The sequence below is a fragment of the Trichosurus vulpecula genome, chromosome 8 (assembly GCF_011100635.1).
Source record: "Trichosurus vulpecula isolate mTriVul1 chromosome 8, mTriVul1.pri, whole genome shotgun sequence".
Classification (NCBI taxonomy): Eukaryota; Metazoa; Chordata; class Mammalia; order Diprotodontia; family Phalangeridae; genus Trichosurus; species Trichosurus vulpecula.
In genome coordinates this window covers 253,108,132-253,134,204 of record NC_050580.1, presented here as the reverse complement: position 1 = coordinate 253,134,204, position 26,073 = coordinate 253,108,132, and the positions used below count along the sequence as shown (strand labels likewise).

Sequence of the window (26,073 nt, the reverse complement as noted above, 5' to 3'; positions counted from 1 at the left end):
CCACCCCGTAAGTGTACGTGTATACCCGTGTAATTGGTCCGTCTGACCGCCTCCAACGAGTGACACCTCAGAGTAGAAATGGATCCCAGAGTGTACTCGGACCTCTAATTCCAAAGACAAGAACGTCTAGGCGAGGAGAGGTGTGTTCAGTGGTAAAACTGGGACTAGAAACCAGACAACCATAATAATGACCCACATTTATATGGCGCTTTAAAGTTTGTGAAGGGTCTTTATGTACGTACAGTCAAACCGACCACTCGCATAGATACACACACACACAGCACTTTGGGATGCTCAGTCTGTTAATTGCATTATTTTAGGGAACTCCCAGCATGGAAACACCCGCTGCCAATATCAGCTTGAAAGCTCGTCTTTGACTTGACATCCTTAGATGCCCGCAGCTCTCAGAGGTTAAGAGCCTGGCTTGGAGTTGGGTTTATATCATCTGTCTCATCGATTCTTACAACAACTCTGAGAGTTAGGTGTTGTAATTACCCCATTTTATAGATCAGGAAACATAAGCAGACAGAGCTTGAGTCATTTGCTCGGAGTCACACACTTTGGTAGGATCTAGACTCAGGTCCTCCTGACTCTTCAGTCCAACGGTCTCTCCGTTGTATCCCTTAAGTGCCCACACCTGGTGACTCTCGGGGGAGCACACTTTTACACCAGACAACCAGGTATTAGATATGTTTCTGACTTGGGCCGCTCGTGTGGTGGCCAAAAGAGGATTCTTTGGGACTGGGAACTGACTGCCTTGATCATAGAGTAGTCGGTGCTGTGGGGAAAATGCCACCCCTGCTCCTGGTCATTTGCAGCATTTTTTATTAAAGAGCCTCCGAACTGGACCCATCATGGCCTTTCTTCAGCATGGGATGCGTCACCCAAAGGAGTAAGGTGCTGAGGCTAATTGACCGTATGATCCCCATATGGAAACATAAATGAGAGTGTTACCAAAACACCATGGGAAGAAATTTTTGGACATTAAGAGAAGTTGCCAGATTTGGCAAGAAGGAAGTTTCCTTTTTTTGTTTGTTTGTTCAGATGCATTTGTGGAGCCTATTGTTGGCCAAGGAAACAACTTCCATTAACATTTTGTCCCTTTACAGTGTGAAAGGAAAGAAGAGTTTATTGAAAAAATCAAACAGTTGGACATCGAAACCCAGGCTGGGATTGTGGCACACATCCAAGAGGTGGGGTTTGTTCTTCCTTCTTAGCTTTTGGGTACTTGGCTGTGGGGTACCATACCAGTGGTGATGATGAGGCTTTAGCTCTCAGTACTGGGTTAATTTAAGGTCAACATCATTTGTAATGATTTTTATTAATTTGTAATTTGAACTAGCACAGACAACATAATTACATTTGGAAATATAGCCATAAGCCAGTTACAGTATGTATGTGCTCTCTCTCTCTCTCTCTCTCTCTCTCTCTCTCTCTCTCTCTCTCAATCTCACTCTCTCACACACACATACACACACACACACACACACACACTCTTCTTTATTTTTTTTTTTTGAGCCCTCAATTAAACCTCCTTTTGTTTCCTCCATATTACCTAATATGGGCTCAGGCTATTTTTAAGAGTGATGTTGTCAGTTGGTTTAGGCTCAGAATTGATTTACATACTTCTAAAATGTACTCTGGCAAATGTCATCCTGCTTTCAAATATTCATTTCTTTTTAAAGAAAAAGACTCTGCTACTGTCAGTAGTGAGGAGAAAAGACACTGACTTGCTGTCATTTTTAAGGGTGAAATTAGAAAATTCTAGAAGCGCCGTTCCCCACCCCCACCAGCTTGGGTATTCCTGGTGGGACTTTGCAGGGTGTGTGTGTGTGTGTTCGAGGGTGTGTTCAAATGCTTGTGCCCACAGGCTTGCCTTGGTGAGTCAACCATTCTCCTGCAGCTGTCATACACTTGAGATGATAATTGGTAGTCCTTTGGGCACTTACCTACTTTTCCCCCATCTTGATCAAGGAAGCTCACACTACCACTGCTGCTGTTACCACTACAGCTAATAGTAGTCATCATTATAAGGCTCTTGAGGTCTTCGAGCAGGGCTGTGGTGGATACCTGTAAGGAGTGCTGGTTGGTTAGAAATGTAAAACCTGGAATACTTGAGTATCAGGGAGGGGGTGCTGTCCTTAGGGGCAGGGGGGTTGAGAAAGAGAATCTGCTCAGTGTCTCAGAATTGATTTTCAGTTTTAGACTCGTGACCGACCTCAGGGAAAATCTCTGTTTCCTGGGGTTTGGGCTACTCAGTAGAAAAGTACATCCAGATATTCTCAGGACAAGTGTGGCTTTGTTAAGTAAGGCTTAGTTTAAGATGATTTGAAGCGCTACCTGTTTCTGACTCCACTTGGCAAACTGCCTCAGTGATGGGATTAATAATTCACCGCCTTCCAAATGAGACAGGTGTTCGGCAGAAATTTAGAGCCCACATCTTACGTTTGTTCTGATCCACTTACCGTCACTAGTGCCCTGCTCGTGATTAACTTGAGCTCTGTTCTTTCCTCTTTCCCCCTTTTCTCGAAGAACTCCCATCCCACCCCCATCAAGAGTGTCTGTCATTATTTGTAGGTGACCCAGAATCAAGAAAACGTGTTTGACCTGCAGTGGTTGGAGTTGCCGGACATGGCCCCGGAGGAGCTGGAGTCTCTCTCAAGGAACATGGTGTTTCACCTCAAACGGCTCATCGATGAGAGAGACGAATGCACAGAAGTATGTCTGAAGGGTCCTCCCCGTCCTAGGAAGAATGGCCTGGCAGAGGTTGGGGAGGCATTGTACAGAAAGGCCGCAGTGGGCTGCTGATGGGAGCAGTCTTTGCCATTGCCAGTCATTGGTATCTCTGCTGTCTTTCCTTTCCTGTCCTGTCCTGCCCTTATTCCCTTGTTTTCTTTTTGAGACAGTTGAGATAAAGAGACTTACCAGGGTCACACAACTAGTAAGTGTCAAGTGTCGGAAGCTGGATTTGAACTTGGATCCTCCTGACTCTAGGACCAGTGCTCTCTTCGCTGCACCACCTAGCTGTCCCTCTGCTGTCTCTTCCTGAGACATGTATTTTATTTTCTTTTTTCTGATATTAATTCCTCTTCGACCTCTTAAGACTCATCTTATTTAATACACCCTCTTCCTTCTCTCTGCTCATTGTCTGGTCCGTATCTAGAACCATAGACTTTAGAAATGGAGGGCCCCAGGAGAATATCCCTACAATCCCTACAAGGAGAATATCCCTACAGTCCCTACAAGAACTAGTGAAAGTCAGGGGTAATGCAGTGAGTGGATTTGGAGTCAGAAAGACCCGAGTTCAAATTCCACCTCATACACTGCCTCGTACTCATAGGCTGTGTGACCCTTGACAAATGATCTAACCTCTCTGAGACTCCATTTCCTCACCTGTAAAACTAGAGGCTTTACTCGGTGGCCTTTAAGGTACCTTCCGGCTCTAAATTCACTGTACTGTGATACATAAAATTGTATGGAGGGAATAAAACATAAGTGGTTTAGAGGGAGCCATCATCGTATGACTGTAGGCAAGTCACTTAACCCTGAGCCGTAGTTTGCTCATCTGTAAAATGCCTTGTGAATGCTTTCCAGCTCTAAATGGATGATCCTGTGTTCGTCCTTTCTTCCCTCTTTTTCCCTCCTAACTGAAGTTAATAGTGGACCTTACCCAGGAAAGAGATTATCTGCAGTCTCAGCAGCCACCCAGCCCCCTGAAACTGTCCAGCACGGACTCCACCCCCAGCCCGACCAGCAGCCTCTCCAGCGAGGACAAGCAGCATCTGGCGGTAGAGCTCGCCGACACCAAGGCCAGGCTACGGAGGATCCGGCAGGAATTGTAAGTCATCGGGAAGCTTGTTCCCTCCTCACAGAGCCCAGAGTTGTGTTTTAAATTTTCATTTAGTTATGTGATGGGTGAGTTTCATTTGATATGGTTCTTACTATACTTACTATGTTGCTTTAAAAAAAATTTAATATTTTATTTCCCCCAAATTATATGTTAAAGCAATTTCTAACATTTGTTTTTAAAAAAAAATTGTGAGTTCTGAATTTTCTTCCTTTTTCTTTTCCTTACCCCACCCCCTATTGAGAAAGAAAGCAATTTGATATAGATTATAAACGTGCAGTCGTGTGAAACTGTGTTGCTTTTCAAAAAAACATATCTTTCATCTCTTCCTCCTTCTCCCAACCCTTCCAACAAATTAGGGGCTGAATTAAACATTACCTTGTTATGCTAGGTGTCCTAAAAGTCTTAGGGAAATTTTAACCCTTAAGCTTAAGAGTGTCAGAAAACTTTTGGGACACCCTATTTAACAAATAGTTGGTTTTTGTTAAGATTCAAATTCAAGGTGGTTTTTGTGCCTTTTGGGACACTTTGTAATCTCAGTTGGAGACAAACAAACTTAAATACTGTTATTCTAAAAGTGTCCCACCTCCCTTTCACTATATTGTCTTTCCTTTGATTGGTTGCTTTTCAAGGTGGTCATGGTCTCTCTGTCTCTTCTTTCCCTTATCTTGGGGTTGCTGTTTGCTCCTCCACCCTCAGTGGTACTCCCCAGAACTTCTCAGTTTGGGGGGAGTGGGCTGGAGGAGAGGGTGGTCTCAGCAGGACCTCAGGTCCCTGTGATCAAATCTTTGTTATCAGGGTAATTTGTGGAAGTGAGTTCTTTGTTTGGTACAGGTAGTACCTTGGCAGGGGATCTGTCATGCCTAGTGGTATGAGCTTAGGAAAAGGCCAGGAGAAAACAGAAGGAATTCATAAGGCAGATTCATTTCTGCAAACTCCATTTACATTTATGGATTTTCCCAAAGGACTTGATTTCCTTTCTCCCTCCCACTCCCTCTCCGACCCTGTACACTGTCTGTGTAGAAACAGCAGAACCCGGTCCAATGGATTTGTCGATGTTGTCGAGTTCTCACCTCTAAATCCCTTTCTTCAGGGAGGAGAAATCTGAGCAGCTCGGTGATGCTCGGCATGAAATCGATCAGCTGGTGCTGGAACTGCAGAAAATCAAGCAGGAGGTAAGGAGGGATCGGCTTCCATCCAGCAGATATTTATTAAGCACCTACTGTGTACAGAATACTGTGTTTCAGGAGTAAGAGTTAGAAGTATGGGATTGGGAAGGTTAATAATAAAAGCCAGGAAGTTAAGGAGTTTTTCATCGGGAATTTTGTTTTGTCTTTTTAAAGCAGAAACTCATTTTTTCCCCATTATATTCTCTTAAGAATTTTCTGAAGATAAAGTTGAGAACATTAAGAGTTACAGAGGTGATAGCCATCTTCCATAGTAGTGCCCTGTGTGTGCCCAGCCAACCACATAGTTAAGGAGCGCTTCCTTGGGAGTTTTTTTTTAAAGCAAAAGTAAAATTATTTTCCCTTATAGTTTCTTAAGAGTTTTCTGAGGGTAAAGCTAACTGAGCATATTGAGAACTATGGTAGCACTAGCCGTCTTCTGCAGCAGTGCTCTGCATGTACCCAGCCGTCCTCTTTGTAATGGTTGGTGCATAGTTTCTTCAGGTACCAACATTTTCCTTTTCTTTGAAATTCCTGGATACTCTTAGTACCCCATGTTTCCATTTTCAAGTAAGAGATCCTTCTCTCCCTGGCTCCCCAGCCCTATTTAACATTCCTTACCATCTGAAGATAACATAGCGCTCGGTTTTTCTTCTCTCATTTTCCATCTATCCAGAATATTCACCTTGGGGCCGATGCCCGGTCTGCCCGAGCCTACCGGGATGAACTGGATTCTTTGAGAGAGCGGGCCAACCGAGTGGAGAGGCTTGAAATGGAATTGGTCAGGTGTAAGGAAAAACTGCATGATGTGGATTTCTATAAAGCTCGTATGGAGGTGAGGCTGATTCCTAAGAAGCACTGGTCTGGGGGAGTTTCTTTTTATGGGGGCCAGGGTTGTGACCCCTGATGGGTCTTCAGAAGCATATATAGATGGATCTGTCTCCACTCTCCTTTGAAGGAGAGCATCAGGGAAGGGTTCATAAGGGTCCTGCTTTTGAGCTAGCGAAGACCTCCTCAAAGTATTCCTCTTATTTTCCTATTCAGTAGGGCCCTGGACTGGAAGTCAGGAGAACCTTGGTGCAGATCCTTATATGAACGTTTAATAATTGTGTGTCTCAAGACCAATGACTTAACCTCTCTTTGCTTCACTTTCCTCATGTGCACAATAAGCATGGTTGGAATTGAAGGCCCCTCTTCTAGCTACAAATCTTTGATCCTTCTCTCCATCAGAGCCTACGGTGGCATTTGTTGGGGTGGGGGATATTGGGGCTGCAGTCTGATGTTAGAGGTGGTTAACATTGCTGAAAGGGAGTCGCTTAATTTATTCTTGTCCTCACCTGAAGTTTTAATGATCATCCTTTCATTTCAATTCAGTAAACACTCACAGAGGCCCTGTTACATATGTGATGCAGCATGTTAGGTGCTGGGGGATAACAACAAGACATGATCTTTGCCTGCTAGAGTTTAGATTTTAGTAGATGAGAAAAGACACAGAGACTAAAATAAGATGATGATGGAGAGGGGTAAAAAGTACATGAGAATTCAGAATAGAGGTTGAGGTCCCTCGTAGCAGAGGTAGAGATCATGAGGAGCTCACTTTAAAAAAAAAAAAAGTGGCGTTGGAGCTGGGCCTTAAGGGTTGAATATGGGATTTCACCTTCCACATCACTTTGCAGTTACCGTCTTGGGTTAAATAAGTTGAGGTTATTTCTGAGAAGCAGCAGGTAAGGGAAAAAAATTCCTTTTTCATCGTAGTAATTTGGGAACTAACAACATAGAGAATGATAGCTAGGATGGAGAAGAAAAAGAAAAAAGCCAGAAAACCTGAGGGTGTGCATTTTCCTAGTTTCATTACCTTGGGCAAGTTGGCTACTCCTGTCTGGATTTCAGTTTCCTCTTCTATAAAATGAAAGATTTGGGATTCCTGTGGAGCTCTTTTTCCTACTTTTCTTTGAATGAGAAATGTTGGAGGTGACCTAAAAACACTGTAGAAAGTTCTTTTCTATTTCCTTGAAGATAGAGGGGGAGCTCAGAAAATGTGAATTAAATTGAATTTGGGTAAGAAGTACATTTAACCTAAGAGGCTGACCAACAGGGGTCTTGTTCTTTGACTTTCCAAGAAATAATGCCATGGTTTCTTGATTTATTTTACTCATGAAACCTTTTCCTTCAACTGGATACACACCCAGGAAACAACTTTAATTTTCCTCTTGTTAGAATGCTGAGTCCTGCTGTGATGATGTCAGGTTTGTTAACAACAAGACAAGACCGCTTGGTTGGGTTAGGTATTCTCAGCAGAGGATGAATCTGATACCTTCACTTTCTGCAGTCATGCCCCAGGGTTCTTCATGAAGTGAATGTGGAACATACATTGTTTGTCTCCCCTGTCCTCCTCTTTCTATTTTTTAAAAAAATTAATATTTAATTTAAAAAATTTTCCCAGTTATGTGTAAAAACAATTTTAACATTATTTTTAAAATTTTGAGTTCCAAATTCTCACCCTCCTTCCCCACTACTCCTTATTGAGAAGGCAAGCAGTTTGATATAGGTTATACCATACGTAGGCATGCTGTGAAAGAAAACATAGACAAAAAAAAACCCAAGAAAATTAAAGTAAAGAAAAAGTCTCTTTGATCTGCATTCAGGCTTCACCAGTTATTTCTCTGGAGATATACGGCATCTTTCGTCATGAGTCCTGAAGATCTGTTATTGTGCAGGTATTCAGTGAAGGAGTCTCTTCCTGGCGGAAGGCTTAGTGATACCTTAACTTGCCCTGATCCCTCTAAGAGAGAGCCATTAATTTATAATGCACAATAACAAGTCGCTAAAGTGCGATCTCTTCGTGAACCGAGGGTAAAGAAGGGCCACCACCTGCCATCTTTGTTTTGGAGGTCATCTCCTGGCCCCGATGATTATTAATATCTGTATGAATTCCTGCGTTGGTCAAAGAAAGTTTTTTTTTTTAATTGCTCATTAGAAGTAGCGACCCTACCTCCTGCGGATCCGGTGCGGTCCTGTAGTGGTCTGCATGCGTTGTACCAACTAGACTACCAGCTGAGACAACTCACGGAGAGCAAGGACAGTCCAGTAGTACACATCCCAGGAAGAGGCTCAAACGCTCCAGGCTTCTGATCATCACTACTGCAGTTTTTGGATCTGTACAGGTGGCACCTACCCCGTTAAGGATCCAGTGTCTGCTTTCTCTCCTAGATTTCAGTTTCCTTATTTGGACCGGACTCAAAATAACCAATATTTATATAGTACTTTGAACTTGGTGAAACACTTTCTTCACGGCAATCTTGGTTGTAGGTAACCTTTTCACTGTTGTGTTACAGATGAGTCAGCTTAGACCCAGGTAGGTTAAGAGACTGGTCCAAGGGGACCAAGCTGGTGGCCAAATCAAGACTCCGACGCCTGCATTCTGACCTAAAATCCAGAACTTTCTGCTCTGTACAGTGTAGTAACATGCCTGGTGACTTTTGGGGAGAATATACCGTCATCCCCGAATTTCTCCCTCATCATGCCCTTCTAATGGTTTCTGAAGTCCTGTCATTTAGAGCTTTATTACTTTGAATTATAACACGGTTACAGTTTAAAATGCAAATGTCCCTGGGGAGTTAATGAGCTTGAGTTTTAATAAACAGCTTAGCATGAATTAATTTATCAGATTCCCTTAGGGCAACAGAAATGAAAGGAATTAGATGGAAAGCTCTCAGAAATGAGATTCTGAATCCCCAAGAAGAAATTATTCTGATGAGGAGTAAGCTGGGCTACTTAAAGAGACTAATAGGGATATACAAAGAACTCACCAGGGGTAGGGATAGGGCCTAGATCTATGTTTTCATCAGTATCGAAGACTTCCAGGTGAGGAAATTCCCTTCACCAGTGCAAGTCAGCCCCTTTTCTTCAGGGTATTTTTCTGAAGTGGTTTTTCTGGGCTTATGCAGCCAGTACAGGTCAACATGCAAGGCTTGAACCCAGGTCTAGCTGACTTTGAAACTGACTGACTCTCTCTCCATTTGGCCACACTGCCTCATTGATAGATTTTTTTAAAAGACATGTATAAAAGATGGAGCCAAGGATAAGTTATTGAGGATTAATTGAAATAGAAAAGCAGGATGGTCCTGGAGGCATCCTAAATCTCGGAATGACATGAATTTGGTAAAAAATAAAAAAGCCAACAAAAAGCTTATTTCTTTTTTATGATTTTAAAATCTGCGTGGGAGACAAGAGGCGGATCAAAGAAGGGATTATAGGAGTGCTGCTTGGATAGAATAGGAAAATAATAGGATAGACACCTGGAGAAGGCTGAAAGCCTCCACTTAATTTGCTTCTGTTTTCTCTTCCAAAGATAAGCTCTTTGGACCAGAAAAATAGGGGGGAAAAGTTAGGGGAAAAAATAGAAACCCAAAATAAATGAAGAAAGTGGTCAAACAGTATTCAGTTGTCTTCTGTGAGTTTGAGTAAACCGGCCCGGATCATTAACATCCTCGGGTACCAAAATAGCTGGCAGCTGCCATTGCTGGGCGATGTTTGAAAGATCTTGGAAAATGGGAGAGATGTCATAAAGGCTAAAGTAATAGGGCTATTACTGTACAGTTTGGCAGGGGGAGGGGAGTGCGGAGGAGAAAGTGGAATCTATAAACTGTAAACCAGGGAGTCTGACTTCTGGAATCTTGCCAACAGTAAATAGAACGCATCAAAGGAATGGTTTGTGGGTACTTGGAAAGGGAAGCAGTGATTTCTGAAAGACAACATGACGTTGTCAAAAACTGGTCATCCTAGACTTAAATGCCTTTCCTGTTTTTGGCAGGATAGTTAGTCTGGTTAGAGCACACAATGTAGTAGATGTATAGCATACTTAGATTTGAACAAAGCACTTGAAAAAGCCTAATGCTAAATCTATGCGTAAGATGGAGTAGTTGGTCTAGATCAGGGGTCCATAACCTGGGGTCAGAGAACTTTAAAAAATATTTGGATAACTGCATTTTAATATAATTGGTTTCCTTTGTAATCCTATGTATTCTATGCATTTAAAAACATTATCAGAAGGGGTCCATAGGCTTTAACAGACTGCTGGAGGAGTCTTTGGAAGGAAAGCTACGGCAGATCTGGACAGCATACTGAAAAAGCAGAGAGATAACCTTGCGGACGAAGGTCTGTATAGTCAGAGCTGTGGTTTTTCCAGTAGCTGCGTATGGCTGAGAGTTGGACTGCAAGGAAAGCTGAGTGCGGCAAAATGGATGCGTTCAAAGTGTGCTGTTAGAGTCCGTCGGAGAGAAAAGAGTTAAATCAATCCATACTTAAAGAAATTAATTCAGGCCAATCACTGGAAGGTCGAATACTGAAGCCGAAGCTTACAGAAGAGCACTTGGATCCGTATCTAGCGACAAGGAAGGAACTAGGCTCAAATACTGAAGCAGAAACTTTGGCCACATAATGCGAGTACAGGATTCACTGGGAAAAACCCTAATGCTGGGACGGCTTGAAGGCAAAGGGAGAAGAGGACGGTAGAAGACGAGTGGATAGCCAGCGTCATGGAAACAGCAAACGTGATCATGGACGGACTTTGAGGCCTAGTGGAGGATAGGAGGGCCGGGCCTGCTGTGGTCCATGGGGTCACGAAGGGTCAGACGTGACTGAACAAAACAAAGGTGTTCAGGAAACAAAAATGATTAAGCCCCCTGGGGCTAGACGATAATACAATTACAGGGATTTGGAACCGCATGAACGACCGTACACAAACAGTCGTCACTGACTTCCATATTTTTTCAAGTTATTATCTGCCTTATTAATCACTACTCGAAGAAGTCAACTTGAACTTAACTAGCTTACTATTAACATTTTAAGGTTTACAAAGTACTTTCCCCTGAAAGCCGTGTGAACTATTATAAATGTTTTTATCCTTGTTTTTCAGACGAGGAGATTGAAGTCTAGACATTATATATGCGTCTATCCTTGGCCCTGAGTTGGTCAGTATTTTTTATGTTGGATGACTTAGCCAGAGGCATTCTTAACTTTTTTGTGTCACAAACCCCTTCTAGCGTTGTGGTGAAAACTACAGATCCTTTCGTAGTTAGAATACTGCTTTTAAATTCATAAAACGCATAAATCACGAGAGAAGCCAAATATGTTGAAATACTTCCCCTACCCAATTTTTTAAAATCAAATTCCTGGACCCAAAGTTAAAAACTCCTGGTATAATTCCAGAAAGATCTAAGGAACACTAAAGGATATGATGGTCCAAATTAAAAAAGGATAAAGCTTTAATTGGAATAAATGTGGGTTCAAAAAACCAGTTCCACTAATACATTATGTTAGATGTCTGACCAGACAACAAGTCTTTTGGTGGAAAAGACCTGATCGTTTCATTGTAGTAGAAATTTGAATAAGAGTTCCTAGTGTGAGGTGGTAGCCAAAACAAAATGAATGCTGCCTCACTCTGAATGTAGAGTCGGCACGCCTGGAACGCAGGAGGCAGCAATAGCTCTGATTGATAGTCTATACCTTGGTCAGACGTATAAAAAGTCTGAATATACAATATTCTAGTTTCCTACTCTGCAAAGAAGGAAACAAGTACCATTTTTAAAAAAAGCTGGGTATCTTTTGTTTCTCCATCACCTACACTTCCTATATTCTTCCACTTAAGCCAACTCATTTTTTTTTTTTAAAGAGGAAGAAGAGAAAGTCACATCCAGAGGCAGCTAGGTCAGGATGTAGCAACTGGCCTTGGAATCAGGAGACCCTGAGTTCAGATGTGCTCTCAGACCCTTAAAGCTGTGTGACCCAGGGCGAGTCACTTAACCCCAATCGCCTCAACCAGGAAAAAAAAAAGAGAAAATAACACGCAGATCTGTCTGTTCATTGAACAAAACTTGGTCATGTATTGGGCACCATGTTTTAAGAAAGATTTACTGGAGCGAGTTTAGTCGAGAGCAACCAGGTTAGTGACAGGTCTAGAGGATTATGAAAGGAACTGGGGAGAGTTATCTTAGCAAAGAGCAGGTTTAACCTGAGAGCTGTTTTAAAGTATTTGAAGGGCCATCATGTGGAAGTGAGATTAGACTTTTTCTACTTGGCTTCAGAGGGTAGAACTAGAAACAATGGACGAAAGTAGCAGAGAAACAGATTTAGGCTTGATAAGACTTTCATCACAGCCCGAAGGCAGTGGGCTGCCAGAGGAGTCGGTGGGTCCCCCCATTGGAGGGCCTCAGACAGATGCTCTGTAGCACCTCCTTGGGAAGGTTGTAGTGAGATATTTCAGGGAGAGGCTGGATTAGACTCTTCCTTTGTTCCTTCCAGCTCTTGCTTAGATTCTGTGGTTCTCTCCTCTGGGAGGGCCAGGGGAGACTTTTGGAAATGGACCCCTCGGAGGAGACAGGAGGCATAGTCAGAGAAGCAGGGGAATATTCCAAACAGACTTCAAATGTGTCATGAATTAGATAAGACTGGAAAAGATGCATTCTTACCATTACCAGCCCACCCACCCATAGAGGATGATGGTAGAGAGGGGCTGTGAAAGTCTTACGGCAATAACATTAGACATAGGACCTGGGCACACTCCTCGAAACAAATAGAGGCAGCAGAAGGAGTCTTATCAGAATAGAATTCCTTGTCACGTCAGATTTCAACGGCCGCGATGAGAAATTTTGTCCCACTGGGTGAAATTGTGCCTGGTAAGCTTCTCTGGGGAATGTTGTGTATAACTCGAAATCTAGACCACTGCACAGACCCGGGTGACACATTTAAACAGCCGCCCCCAGCAAGGACATACCAGCCGTAGGATTGTTCCTTCAGGAAATACCGATGGGATTTAGATGAGATCCTGGCATGTGTTCAGAGCAATGGAAAAACAACATTGTCTTCTTTTTAACCCCAACTGTACGCAGTTGGCTTTATTAATTGGGTAAAAATTTAATTATCATGTCCCCTTTCTGTGTCCATGCATGTACACATATACACATATGTATATGATGTATTTGCATGTGCATACACACATAACACAAATGGCATTTTAAAATACACAGACACATAGTAAGCTTTTTCTGCTTATGGGAATGACTAAGGACATAGTTAATTTAAAGCCATTGCATTTGGCTTTGGACTGCTTGGGGGGACAGTGAAAATTTAGCATCCTAATTATGTTTCACATCGACTCGTGGGATCTATTTTGAAAGGGGCACTGGGCTAGGAGGCAGACGCTTCTACTCCCCTCTGACGGTGTGATCCTTTCCAGGTGTTCACTGTCTCATCTACGAAATGGGACAGATGTTACCTTACCTGTGGGAGAGCAGGGGTCTAGCTGTGTATTAGCGGCTTTCCGAAGTTTCTTCTTCACTAATTTCTATGTATCTCATACATCTGGAACTCCCCATGCTTTAATGCTTGGGAGCACTTCACGTGTTCATCCATTCGATCCTCACAACCCCCAGCCCAATCCTTAAACACTTATTAAGCGCCTGTTGTGTGCCAGGGGCTGTATTAAGCGCTAGGGATACAAAATGAGGCAGAACAGTCTCTGCCCTCCAGAAGCTCATCATCCAGTGAGGGAGACAGCATGCAAACAAGTGTATACAAATAAACTATATGCAAGATAAATAGGAAGTAAGAGGGAATGCATGCAATAGGGCGACCCTGTAAGGAAGGTGTTATTACAATTCTCATTTTGCAGAAGAGGAAACTGAGTCAAATTGAGTGACTTCCTTAGGGCCATAATCTAGTAGGTGTTGGAGGTAAGATTTGAACGCAGATCCTCTAACTCCAGGTCCAGCACTTTACTGCACCACCTAGTTGTGTCACAGCAATTCTCTCTCTCAGTGCAGGTCAATGCCTTCCATTTTCTACAACTTAAGCTTTTTAAAAATGACATCTATCTTTTATTTTTTGCATTCATTTTTTAAAAATGTTGAGTTCCAAAATTCTCTTCTGTCCTCCCTCACCTCCCCAACTCAGAGTGCAGGCGGTATGGTTAGATGTGTAAAGTCATGCAAAACACATATCCTATTATCCGTGTCCGCATCTCAATCTTGCGGCCCAGAGCACAGAGAAGTCAGTGACTCTGCTGGGGCCACGCAGGCGGCATTTGTCAGAAGAGCGCTTGAATCCGTGTTTTCCTGACAACAAAGAGGGAACTAGACTCCAAGTCAGGCAGATGTAGGTTCAAATCCAACTTCAGACACTTGGTGTCTGTTCAACCTTAGACAGGTCAGGTAGTTACCCCTCTGAATTTCAGCTTCCCAGTTTGTGAAACGAAGGGGTTCAACTAGGTGACCTCTACAGAAGCTTCCTGCTCCAAATCTATGGATGTCCGTGGTAGTTTTAAAACTCATTTATATTCCCTGAACATAGGCCGACTCATTGAATTCACATGCAGCCCAGGTGGGTATTGGGTATGTTGGCAAGCCATCTTGAGATTTAAAAAATTGGTCAAAATTGGTTAAAAAATTGGATAATCCGCAGAGTGAGTATGGAAGTCATTAGAAGTGGACTCTGTGTGTGTGTGTGTGTGAGACACTGCATATATACACACACATACATATGTGCAATAAATATAATAAAGTATGCAAAGTGCTTTGCTAACCATAATGCACTACGTGAGTGTCCAGCATTGTTATTCAGTTCTTCCATGTCCTTTAGGCAGGGGTGTGTTGGAATCAACTTGTATCAGCTCTCAAGAGCCACTTGTTAAATTTTCTGTTTGAGCATTAACACCTTGGAAATTGGCACACACTACAACCAGAGCTTGATTTATTGTTTTGGTGGTTGTATAGACTTGAGAAAACAATAGAGAATATGTTGATAATGTAGATTAAACTTAAAAGAATGTAATGAGTACTTTTTTGTAGAGAGCTGATTGTTAAACACTTAACAACATGCCTCCGCCTGGGACAAATTTTAAAAAATATTTTAATACTTGAAAACATACATGATTTTGGTAGCGTGGCTCCTTATCACATTGATGTCAATCTTAATGCTGTCACACTTCGAGGGATAGTTTCTATGAGTTATTGTGACCAAAAAAAAAAAATGCCACTTTATTTTATAGCCAGCCTTCTGGCAATGATCCTGTCTCAACTAAGACGCAAAAAACAACCAAGACACAAGATTGCGTATTAGAGACATAGTCACAAAGAACTGTATGGGAGTCGGGGAAAGTTCGTTAATGGCAAGAAAATTCGGAAACCTTTCATGGAGGAGGCGGCGTTTGAATTGGGATTTAATGGTTGAGAAGAGGAGGAAGGCAACGCATGCGTAGGGAATACTGTGAACAGAGATGGAGAGAACCCTCGAGTGCTTCAGGAAGAGAACGTTTCTGCATTCTGGCTCAGCTGAGATGCTTAGCTCATGGAGGAAAGTGATGACGTTAGCCTGGATGTGTAAGAGGGAGCCAGGTTGCAAAGGGTGTCGAATGCTTGCCTGTTAAGTGGTCACCCTCTGGACTATCTTTAACCCTATTTTATAATGCAGAAGGCCCAAAGGAAAAATAAACAACTGGATTCCAGTGATACAGAATAGCTGTTAGAGGGAGAGGTGTGGGCCAGATAATATAATAAGATGCATTCAGAATTGGGGGAGACAGGGTGTGGGCAGACTCAAAGCAGAATCATTAAAGGTTCAGGGTCAGCATGGCAAGCAGTCTCTAGTGGGATGCGCCCCCTTCCCCATCTGTGCTTTAAGCATTTTTATCAGTAACTTGGGTAAAGGCATAATATGCAGTTTATAGAAGACATCGAGCGGGGAGGAGTAGTTAACACACTGGGTATCAGAATCTAAGATGATCTTAGCAGGCTGAAACGGCTGAATCAAATGAAATAGGATAAGGATCAATAAAAAGTCTTGAGACGATGATAATAATACCCATCATGATAACTACCATATATATATCACTTTAAGGTTTGCATGGAGCTTTGTATAGATTATCTCGGTGGATCTCATAAAAATCCCCGTGAGGTAGGTTCTAATTATTATCTCCCCCATTTTACGGGTGAGGACACTGAGGTTTAGAGAGGTTTGTTTTGTTCCATGTTATTTCTGGCATTCATGTCGATTGTTGTTCGTATCATGAAAGGGGTCTGATAAATGTCCATTTATTTGGATGTATTTATTGGTAGTTAACAAGAGAAATCCTTTCCAACCTGTGCCCCTGGAAATAAAATGATAAAAATTACGGAGTATTGTTCCTGTTGGGGATGAGAGCTGTATTTACTTTGAGAGAAGAGCTTGGCGATCGTATGTTTTTGAACTTTTGGTCAACAATATTAAATGCTTAATAAATACTTATGGATCTGACTCAACAGCTTTGTGTAGCTCCTAGTTAAGTTTACACAGTTTTCAAAAAGTGCCTGGATTATCTGTGGATTCAGGAAGTGGCAGAGATTAATTTTACAGAGTCATCTGTGTTTGAACCTGATCTTTTGTTTCCCTTTGAAAACATTCTTCCTTGTCTCTGTTGTGCCAGGGCGGGGCGTCATTTGTAGATGAGAAGGTTTCAGGGAAAAGGTGAGCAAAAGCAGAAATTCCTTAAAAGATTACCCTCTTTCCAGTTTCCTTATTATTGGCTTATAGATGATTTCCTCTAACCCCCAAACGCTGAGAAAGCCAACATAATCTTCTTGGTTCTCTGTTGCTGTTGATGCCTGTTCCTGGAAGTTGTGTGAGGTACTGTTTGTCTACTTAGGTTCAGCATCCAACCCACATTTACCAAGGATCAAGCACGAGTCATCCAAAATTTAAACAAGAGGTAGTTCCTGCCCTCATGGAGCGTACAGTCTGTGTATGAGATGTGATACCTCCAAGGTTGTTTGTCCATAATGCCCCAACGCCATGTAGTTTTTTGGTCCTTTTTTTGGTGATCTCTAGAGCAGTGAATTTAATTTCTTTTTTTAAAATTATTTTCCCTAACATTAAAAATTTTTTTGAGTTCCAAATTCTGTCCCCCCTCTTAGCCCCTCCCTCACTCACTGAGAAGGCAAGCAATAGGACACCCCGTTAGACGTGCGAAATTAGTTTAGAATCTTCTAATCCATGTAGTCTCAAGGAAACAGCACGAGATTGGGAATTAGGAGACCTGAGTTCTGGTCCCATCCAGCACTGCCACCGTCCTGCTTGGGCAGATAACTAGAAGACTTGGGGCAGATGCTATCCTGTCTCTTTGGTTCCGTGGTATCAAGAGCATATTGGGAGTGAGCCTGTGGTTGTAAGAACATTTAGTCAAAACTCTTCTGAGATGTGATAAAGCTCTCCTCTGAACTGAATCACTCCAGAGAAGATTCTCATGGTGTTTCTGCCGTTTGAAGAATGGATATCTGTTTCCCCAGATATCTTACGGTTCTATAAACAATCTTTAAAATGTTCTGTAGCTTTTCAGACAATAAAATATTATTTAGGCCCAAACTGTGCAAAGTTGTCTTGTGTTGAAAGGGATATAGTAGTTGTGAGATAGAATCCCTGTCATTGAAAGTGATGGGTATAAGTTAGTGGAAACAACACTGAGTCAAAAGACCTAGGTTCAGGTCCCAACTTCTGATGCTCGTTATCTCTGAGTTTTTCAGCACGTGATTTTGTCTTTCTAGGCCTCAGTTTCCTCATCTGTAAAAGGGGGAACAACCTCTGAAGTCCTTTACAGCTCTAAATCTGAGTGTAAGATTAGGTTTTAGAGTACTTTGGTGCCAGAGTGCTAGGTGGCACAGTGGGTAGAGTGCCTGACCTGGACTCAGGAAGACTTGAGTTCAAATCTAGCCTTAGACACTAGCCGTGGGACCCTGGGAAAGTCACTTAACCCTGTTACTTTAGTGTCCTCGTCTATAAAATGAGCTGGAGAAGGAAATGGCAAAGCATTCTAGTCTTTTTTGCCAGGAAAACCCCAAATGAAGTCATGAAGAGCTGGATACAGCTGAAATGACTGAATAACAGCAACATTTTGGTGCTGCAGAAGACCTTAAAACAGGGGTGGGGAACTTGTGGCCTCGAGGCCACACGTGGCCCTCTAGGGCCTCAAGTGCAGCCCCTTGACTAAATCCAAACTTCACCGAACAGATCACCCTATATGACCTTGAGGCCACAGGTTCCTTAAGTGATTCTCTTGTTCCAAAGTCCTCCTCACCATTTTTTCAGATGAAGGAAGCAGGATCATGGAGGGAGTGAATTACCCAGTCTCATAGCCAGTTAGTGGCAAGATCAGGATTAGAATCCAGGACTTCTGACTTCTTGTTTACCCCCTGTAAGAGTAGGACTTGGTTCACCTAGGCCAGCGCTGTCCCAAATGCGGCCAGCCTGCAATTTATGTGGCCCACCTGCAAGCATCGAAATTTACATAAATTGAGCTGCCGCAGAGCGCTCTGCTGTTTCAATAAAAACCTAAGGTTGGACAGCCCCGACCTCGGCTATGCCCGAGATCCCCAGCCTCCTTAACTGGGGTTTCCCCAGTAAAGTTGAACCATCCTGGGTGCTATCGATGGGTCTAAGAGAAAGGTGAATTGAAGGAAGAAAAAGACAAGAAGTTAAAGGGAGAGGAGAGGAGTAAGAGGGAGGCTAGAATATTGAGTGCGTGGAGTGGCACCGATGCTTCCTTCAGATAACTGGCATCTCACCGAGGATGATGGTGTAATAGGAGTAGTGTCAGTGTCGCGTCATCCCGGCTGATGTTTATACAGCACTTTAATGTTAGCAAGCTGCTTTACGGATCTCATCCCCTTCAACCCTCACGACAGCCCTGCTGAATTAGGTGCTACCCTAATGTGCAAAACAAAAGAACAAACCAGAAAGTGTTTTGTGAGTCCTGCAACTGTCTCTTTTCTGTCAGTGATGGTGAATCCACCACGTTTGGACTTTCTAACCTCACAGTTCCCACGTGACACACCCAGGAAGGCAAAGACAGGAAGAGCACCACCAAGAATAAACCAAAGGACATGGGGGACATCTGCAGATTTAAAAGGAGAAAAATGCCAAACTTTTAGAAAATCTGGCATTATGATTGGGGTGGGGGGAGAGATGATAGAGAAAATCACAGTAACTACCAATCCATGTCCTACCTTCTCATCTCTATAAAATGTTTTATGTGAATAAAAAAATAATAGCTAACACATATATTACTTACTCTGTGCCAGGCACTGTGTGAGTGAGGCATGTTATAGTTATCTCCTTTGAGCTACACAACCACCCTGGGAGGTAGATGCTGTTATTATCCAAATTTACAGTTGGGGAAAGTGAGGCAGATGGAAATTAAGTGATTTGCCCAGGGTCACACAGCTAATAAGTGTCTGAGATGGGTTTTGAACTTGGGTCTTCTGATTCCAGGTTTGCCACCTAATAATCTAGAACAGGGATGGGGAATCTGCGGCCTTGAGGCCACACGTGGCCCTCTAGGTCCTCAAGTGTGGCCCTTTGGCTGAATCCAATCCAAACTTCATGGCCTCGACGCCACTGGTTCCCCACCCCTGAATAGCAGAGGAGAATCCTGCTAAAATAGAACTAGGTGACTTTCTCAGTCCCTCCCAGCATGGATATTCTGTGTTACTTATTAAGTGCGTATGACTCAGTTTCTGGAGGCTGAGTGCGGTTCCAGACTTGTCCTGTCAGGAGATTCGGTTGCCTCCCCTTAGATCTTCAGTGCTGAAACTATAATGAGAGGATCTGAGGTATTTCAAATGCTTCACCTACCCATCTTCTTTAAACAATTTTTAAAAGTTCTTAACTTAAACACGCCCAAATATGAGCATTTCTGTATGGGTATAGAACACAAAAAAGAGGATTCTGTATTAAACTATGAATTTTTTTTCATTCTGCTTGTTTTTTAAGAAAGCATGTGATAAAGTGAATGTATCACTTTCAAAATTGCCAGGCTTGTCTGGGCTTCCTTCTCTTCTTCTCTTTACTTAAAAAAAATGTTTCTATGACTCTTTTTTTGGCATTACTATTGCTTACTTCCCCTCAGAACTCCCCCCCCCCATTCTAAACAGAGAGGGGGGAAAAACCCTTCCAACAATAAGCATAGTCAAATAAAATAAATCTGCCGAGTGGCCGTGTTCAAAAATGTATGTCTTATTGCGTCTCACCTTTATCATCTCTTTATAGGTAATATGTTTCATCGTAAAGCTGTTGGAGACATTGCTTTGATCAGAGTTCACAGATTTTGTTTTTAAAGTAGCGTTACCATCCCTGTATTAATTGTTCCACTGGTTCGGCTCGCTTCTTCCTTTATCCTCTCATGCTTTCCATGATTCTCTGAAACTGCTCCCTTGTAGCTATCTCTGGAATCTTGTATTTGCATTTCAAAGTTCCTATTTGGTTCACAAGTCTTTTAATCAGAAATGCTTGAAAGCCCCTATATTCCATTAAACGTCCCTTTGTGTGATCCTGGGTTTCCTTGGTCCTTGAACTTTTTTTCCCCTAATTCTCCCCCCCCAAAAAAAACATAAAAAAGAAACTGGATTTTAGCTGTAACATTCCTGGGACTTTTCCTTTTGGGGCTCTTTTTAGGAAATGATTGGTGGATGCTTTCTGTTTCTACTTTGCCCTCTGGCTCTAATAGAGCTTGGCAGTTATTTGGGATTTCTTGAACTATGTCCTGTATGTTGTTTTTTTTTAAATTACGAGTTTTAGAGAGAGTAGTGATTCTCAGCGATCTTACCTTACCCTTTTTTCCAGGTTTCCAGTTTTACGTAGCATGTTAGTTTTATATGTTCTTTCATTTGGTTCTAATATTCCTTACTCTTTCGTAGAGTCATTGATTTCTGTCTGGTTTCTGTTCTGGTTTTCAGGGAGTCTGTCTTGGGTAAAGTTGATCACTTTTCTCTTCTGAAACTCTTATTCACCTTTCCTTTAGAACTTCTATTTCATTTTTTAAAAATCTCGCTTCATTTTCTAGATATTTATGTCGTCCTTGTGGAAAGTGAATTTTTTTTCCTTTGAATCACTGCTTGCAGTTGTTGTGGGAGTTACTCTCTCCTAGTTTGAAATGTTAAGTGTATCTCTTGGTCTGTAATAATTCTTGATAGTGGTTAGTGTTCTCTTCAGTTTACTCCCATCTCTCTTGATTCTCTTCCTGAATCGGAGCTTCATGCAAGGGGTACACTCCACCCTCCGATGTGCTTTTGGGTGAAATAGGCAGCCCTGCTTGTTCCTGACCTAGGTCGCCTTTGCTACCTTTTGGCTTCTGGGTGACCTTTTGTGTAGTTCTGGGGTGGTAAAAGTCACTTACTCATGTTTCTCATTTGATTCTTTGACTCTTGTTTGGTCTGGTGTGATTTTCAGTTTTTTTCTCTAATAGATATGCAGGAGCTGGGCTCCCTGCTTCCATCCACGTACCCATCTTGGCCAGAAGTCTTCATACCCAGTGTCTGATAAGCTAGACAGGATAGGGACGCACAGAAAATAGGAATGAAATATTTTAGGTGTGGAATAAGATTATTTTCCTAAATTGAAAAACCAAGAGAAGGACTAAACAGGATAGCTTGAATAGTTAAATGTGATGTCTCAACTTACTAAGCATTTCAACCCTTCTTGTTCTCTGCTTTCCAGTCCCTTGGCCCTTAGCCCTAAAGTACTAGCCTCTCTCTTTCCCACCTCCATTTATCTCTTCTGATCTTGCTCATGAGCTGGAGGAAGTTTGACAATCCTTATGACTAGACACACACACACACACGCATGCACGCACACGTACATACATATACACATTACAAATCTGTGTTAATGTGACTTCAACTGGGCCCTCTCTACATAAGGCAATCCTTTTTTTCCTCCCTAATCGATTCCCTTTCTCACTCCTTGCAGAAACATCATCCTCTACTTTCACCTTTCTCCTAGTCACTGACAAAGAGGTAGTTTTCCTTGGCCAAGGCCAACCCCTCCACCCCAACTTTATCCTTTCCCATCCCTTCCTCCTCGGTGGATTATATTCTCAAAATCACTCCCCTATCCCCATCTTCAACTTCTCCCTATGTGTCAGTTACTTCCCCACAGCCTTTGAACATAACCCAGGACTTCCTCATTCTTAAGAAGCATCCACTAGACCTTCCCATCTCCTCAACTTATTGCCTTACAACCTTCCTTCTTTTACCAACCAGATGCTTGAAATAGTTGTCTACACCGGTTGTCTGTCCTCCGGCTCCTCTGTCTCTTTATTCAGCCTTTTGCAAACTGGCTTCCATTCTCATCCTTCCACAGTTCAGCTCTCTGAAAGGTCTCCAGTGATCTCTTAATGGCCAAAAATCGTACTCTTTTCTAGGTCCTGATCCTTCTCAACCTGCGACATTTGACACCACTGGCCACCCTCTCCTCTTGGATACTCTGTGCTGTCTGGGGCTTTATGACAATATTGGCTGTCTTCCTGCCTTTCTGATATTCCTCCATCTCCTTTCCCGACTCATCATCCGTATCCTGCCCCCAGCCATGCACGTTCCCCAGGATTCTTCGGTGGTTTACCTCTCCCTCTATATTCTCTCTTGATAACCTCATTAGTTCTCATAGGTTTAACTATTCGTATGCATGATGAATGAAATACATTATATATAATTCTTAAATCTATGTAGTTCATATATTTTACATATATATATTTATGAGTGTAGTGTGTGTATATATACATATGCATACATACATGTCCATATACATACACACTTGCACATATATATACATACGCACACACACAAGTTTACATTTCAAAGTGGATGTCCCAGAGACATCTCGAGCTCCACATGTCCAAAACTGAGGTCGTTAACTTTATTTCTCAGATACTCCTTCCTCCAAACTTCCTGTTTTTGTCCGGGGCACCGCCCTCCTCCCAGTCTCCTGGGTTCATAACTTCAGCATTGTCCTCAAGTCCTCTTACCCCACATATTAATTAAATCAGTGGCCAAATCTTGCTTTTTCTGCCTCCACAAAATCTCTCGTGTGTGACCCCTTCTCCCTACTCTCATAGCTACCGCCTTAATGGTTCAGGCCCTCATCGCTTTTGGCCTTCATTACTGCCACTGCCTCCTGCCTGGTTACTCTGATTTAAGTCTCTGATCACTACAGTCCATCCTGTGTACTGCTGCTGAAGTAATTTTCCTTAAACGTGGAGCTGACCATGGAACTTCTCTACTCCACCAATTTCAGGGACTTCCTGTTGCTTCTCAGTTAAAATATAAACTCATTTGTTTAGCTTTTAAAGGCCTGCATGGTCAGTAACATATCTCTTCGGTCCCACTGGACATTGTTCATGCTGGACGTTGCTCTGCTTTCCTGCACCCTGCTGCTGTCCAGCCAAACTGGCCTTGCCTCTGTCCTTCATACACAATGCTCATCTCTGTCCTCCCCACCTTTGCATCGGCTGTACCACCTGCTTGAAATGCGCTCCATTCTGTCTTTGACCTTACTGAGTCTCTCTTTCTTCCTTTGAGACGCAGCTTGAACACTATTTCTACGTTGTGTTTCCTGATCCCTTAATAGATGGTGCCCTCCATCTCAAACTACCTTATAATTTAACTACTGAGCATTTATTTGAACTTCTTAAATATTTGTGCGAGATATGTGTATCTATATATGTATATGTATATATACATATACATATCTATGTCTGTATATACATACCTGTACAGTAACCCACCTGTATGTATGTATACATGTTTATGTCTATGCACATATGCCTATGCTTGTATCTTTACATATGTTTATATACTTACACATCTCACATAAATATTAACATGACTAAACATATATATATATATTATGTATTTATGTATGTGTATACACAACTATTTATTTATTTATTAGTTCCCTCATTAGAATATAAGTTGATTGTGAGTAGAGAGTGTTCCATTCTTTGTACCTGTTTCTATATTACCTAACGTGATGCCTGGGACATAACAAATGTTTTAAAATGCTTGTAGATTGATTGATTTAAAGAAATAGTTGATGGTTTATAATTTTTTCCTTGGTATTTTTAAAAACAGTTTCTTTATCAGTTCCTTTTTTTGGTCCATTTTTTCTGCTTCTTCGATTTTCTTTTGTGCTTGTTTTGGGGTTATTAATGAGTTGATTTTTTCTAGTTGATTTAATTAATATATTTGAGTCTCCCTTTTAGTTTTGTATCAGATACATTTCCCAGTCCCTCTCTCTCTTCCTCCTTCCCCTTCTCAGAGTTGACTCTTAGATCGCAGAACAAAAAAAAGAAAGAAAAAAAAGTTTAGTAAAACTAACCAAAGTGTTCCCTACGCATAGCTCTCCACCTCTGTGAAGAAGGAGGAGCAAATGTCTTCTCAGCATACAGCCAAACCATCTACACTTCTTCATTCTGCCCATTGACCAAAACGAGTGATTTTTTTCCCCCACCAATCCTTTTGGATTCCAGCCTAAGGGTGCCCCAGCCAATTTTTCTTGCCTCTCTGTGGGCAACCAGCCAGCTGCAGGATATGAATGACCTACCTAACCCTGTTCTTTGTGTTGTAATCAGTGAGAGTAAGAGGCTAGAAAAACTAATAACAGGCTTCTTGTCCGCCCAGAAGAGGCTGCCCAGTTTCCCAGTGCATGCTTGAAGGCATTCAGGGGTGTGAGTGTTGGGGGGGGGGGATTCCTGCAGGGCCCCGAAATGGCTCTGCAGAATGGTGAAAGGTAAATACAGAGAAAATGAAAACATTTGTCGTAGGGCCCTTCTAATGTGGAGTGATGGGAGCGCACAAATGTTTCCTTTAGATGTTTCCTGTAGCGCTCGGTCACAGGGCTGAAGTGGTAAATGGACCCCGACCCTCTTACGTCTCTGCGGGGCAGGCAGAGTTGCTTTATTTGCTTTTGGGAGTGTTCCTTTTGCCGGAGAACGGGCCCTCTTCTAAGCTCAGACTGAGAACTTTTCAAGGCAAAGAACATTTAATTTTCTGAAGGCGACCCCAATGTGCCATTAGAAATCTACTTTGAAGAAGGAAGATGGCCCGGACGGATCCTTCTTTACCAAGTGCCTCCTTGAATCTCTGGGGCCACCTGCCTTATTGAGTAATGTCCTGTGTGCCTCGTCATTCCCTGACTTGCACCGTGGTTAGAGGTATCTTGTCATCCCCTCTCTCCTTTGCCCCTCTCCTATTAGAGTCGTTGGTCTTTAAGGGCGGACATTCGGGGCATCTGTTTTTCTCACACACGACCCCCGTCCATCTCTTACCAAAGTAGCTGTGTTACTGCCCTGCTTAGCTAGCTCCGGTAGTTGTGTGCTTCCTTTTGGGTAAATAATAGCCAGCATTTAAATACCACCCCCTATGTGCCAGTCACTGTGCTGAGTGCTGTACAAAGATGATCTCATGTGACCCTCGCAGCAACCCTGGAGGCTATTATATATTCACCCCGTGTTACAGATGAGGAAACCGAGGCACACAAAGCCAGGGTCTGAGAGTAGATTTGAGCTCAGGTCTTCCTGACGCCAGGCCAGCGCTCTCTGCCGTACCACCTAGCTGTCCTAACTTGATAAAATATCCAACTTTCTGCTTAGTTTCTGAAGGTCTGCAGAGCCTGCCCCAACCTATCTTTCCAGCCTCCTTGGGCGTTACCCCTTCTTCCTGCAGTCTGCTGTCCAGCCGCACTGGCCTTCTCTCTGATCCTCATACACGGTGTTCCATCTCCAGAGCCCTTGACTTTTCAGTGGCCTCCCATGAGCCTGGAATCCACTCCCTCCTTGACGCCCTCTCTTCTTTGAAGGTGCAGCTCAGACACCCCTTTTCTGCATGAATCCTTTCCTCATCTCCCCCAGCTGCCGGTGCTTTTCCTCCCAAACCACCTTGTGCTTGAGTTAAAACGTGAAGGAAGCCATCCTGGTTTCCACTGTGCACACGCACGCGCGCACACACACACACACACGTATATATACACACAGCGTAAAGAGGTGCATAAGGACAAGGAAGGATTGTGTCATTCGTTCAGCCAGTGAATACGCGTGTGTTATTGTCGTTCAGTTCTTTAGTCATGTCCGACTCTGCGTGACCCCATTCAGGGTTTTCTTAGCAAAGTTACTGGAGCGCTTTGCCCTTTCCGTCTCTCCAGCTCATTTTTCAGATGAGGAAACTGAGGAAGACAGGGTTAAAGTGACTTGCCCAGAGTCACGCA

The 26,073-nt window shown here is 42.7% G+C and overlaps 1 protein-coding gene across 1 annotated transcript in view; it reads left to right on the top strand.

Annotated features, from left to right (window-relative positions):
* CCDC88C (coiled-coil domain containing 88C) overlaps window positions 1–26,073 on the top strand; it is a 228,223-nt gene that overhangs the window by 119,438 nt on the left and 82,712 nt on the right. Inside the window, exons 8-12 of the mRNA XM_036736733.1 lie at window positions 1,110–1,193; window positions 2,578–2,718; window positions 3,654–3,838; window positions 4,941–5,022; window positions 5,690–5,848. Of these exons, the coding sequence (XP_036592628.1) occupies window positions 1,110–1,193; window positions 2,578–2,718; window positions 3,654–3,838; window positions 4,941–5,022; window positions 5,690–5,848 (651 nt within the window). The remainder of the gene's footprint in view (window positions 1–1,109; window positions 1,194–2,577; window positions 2,719–3,653; window positions 3,839–4,940; window positions 5,023–5,689; window positions 5,849–26,073) is intronic.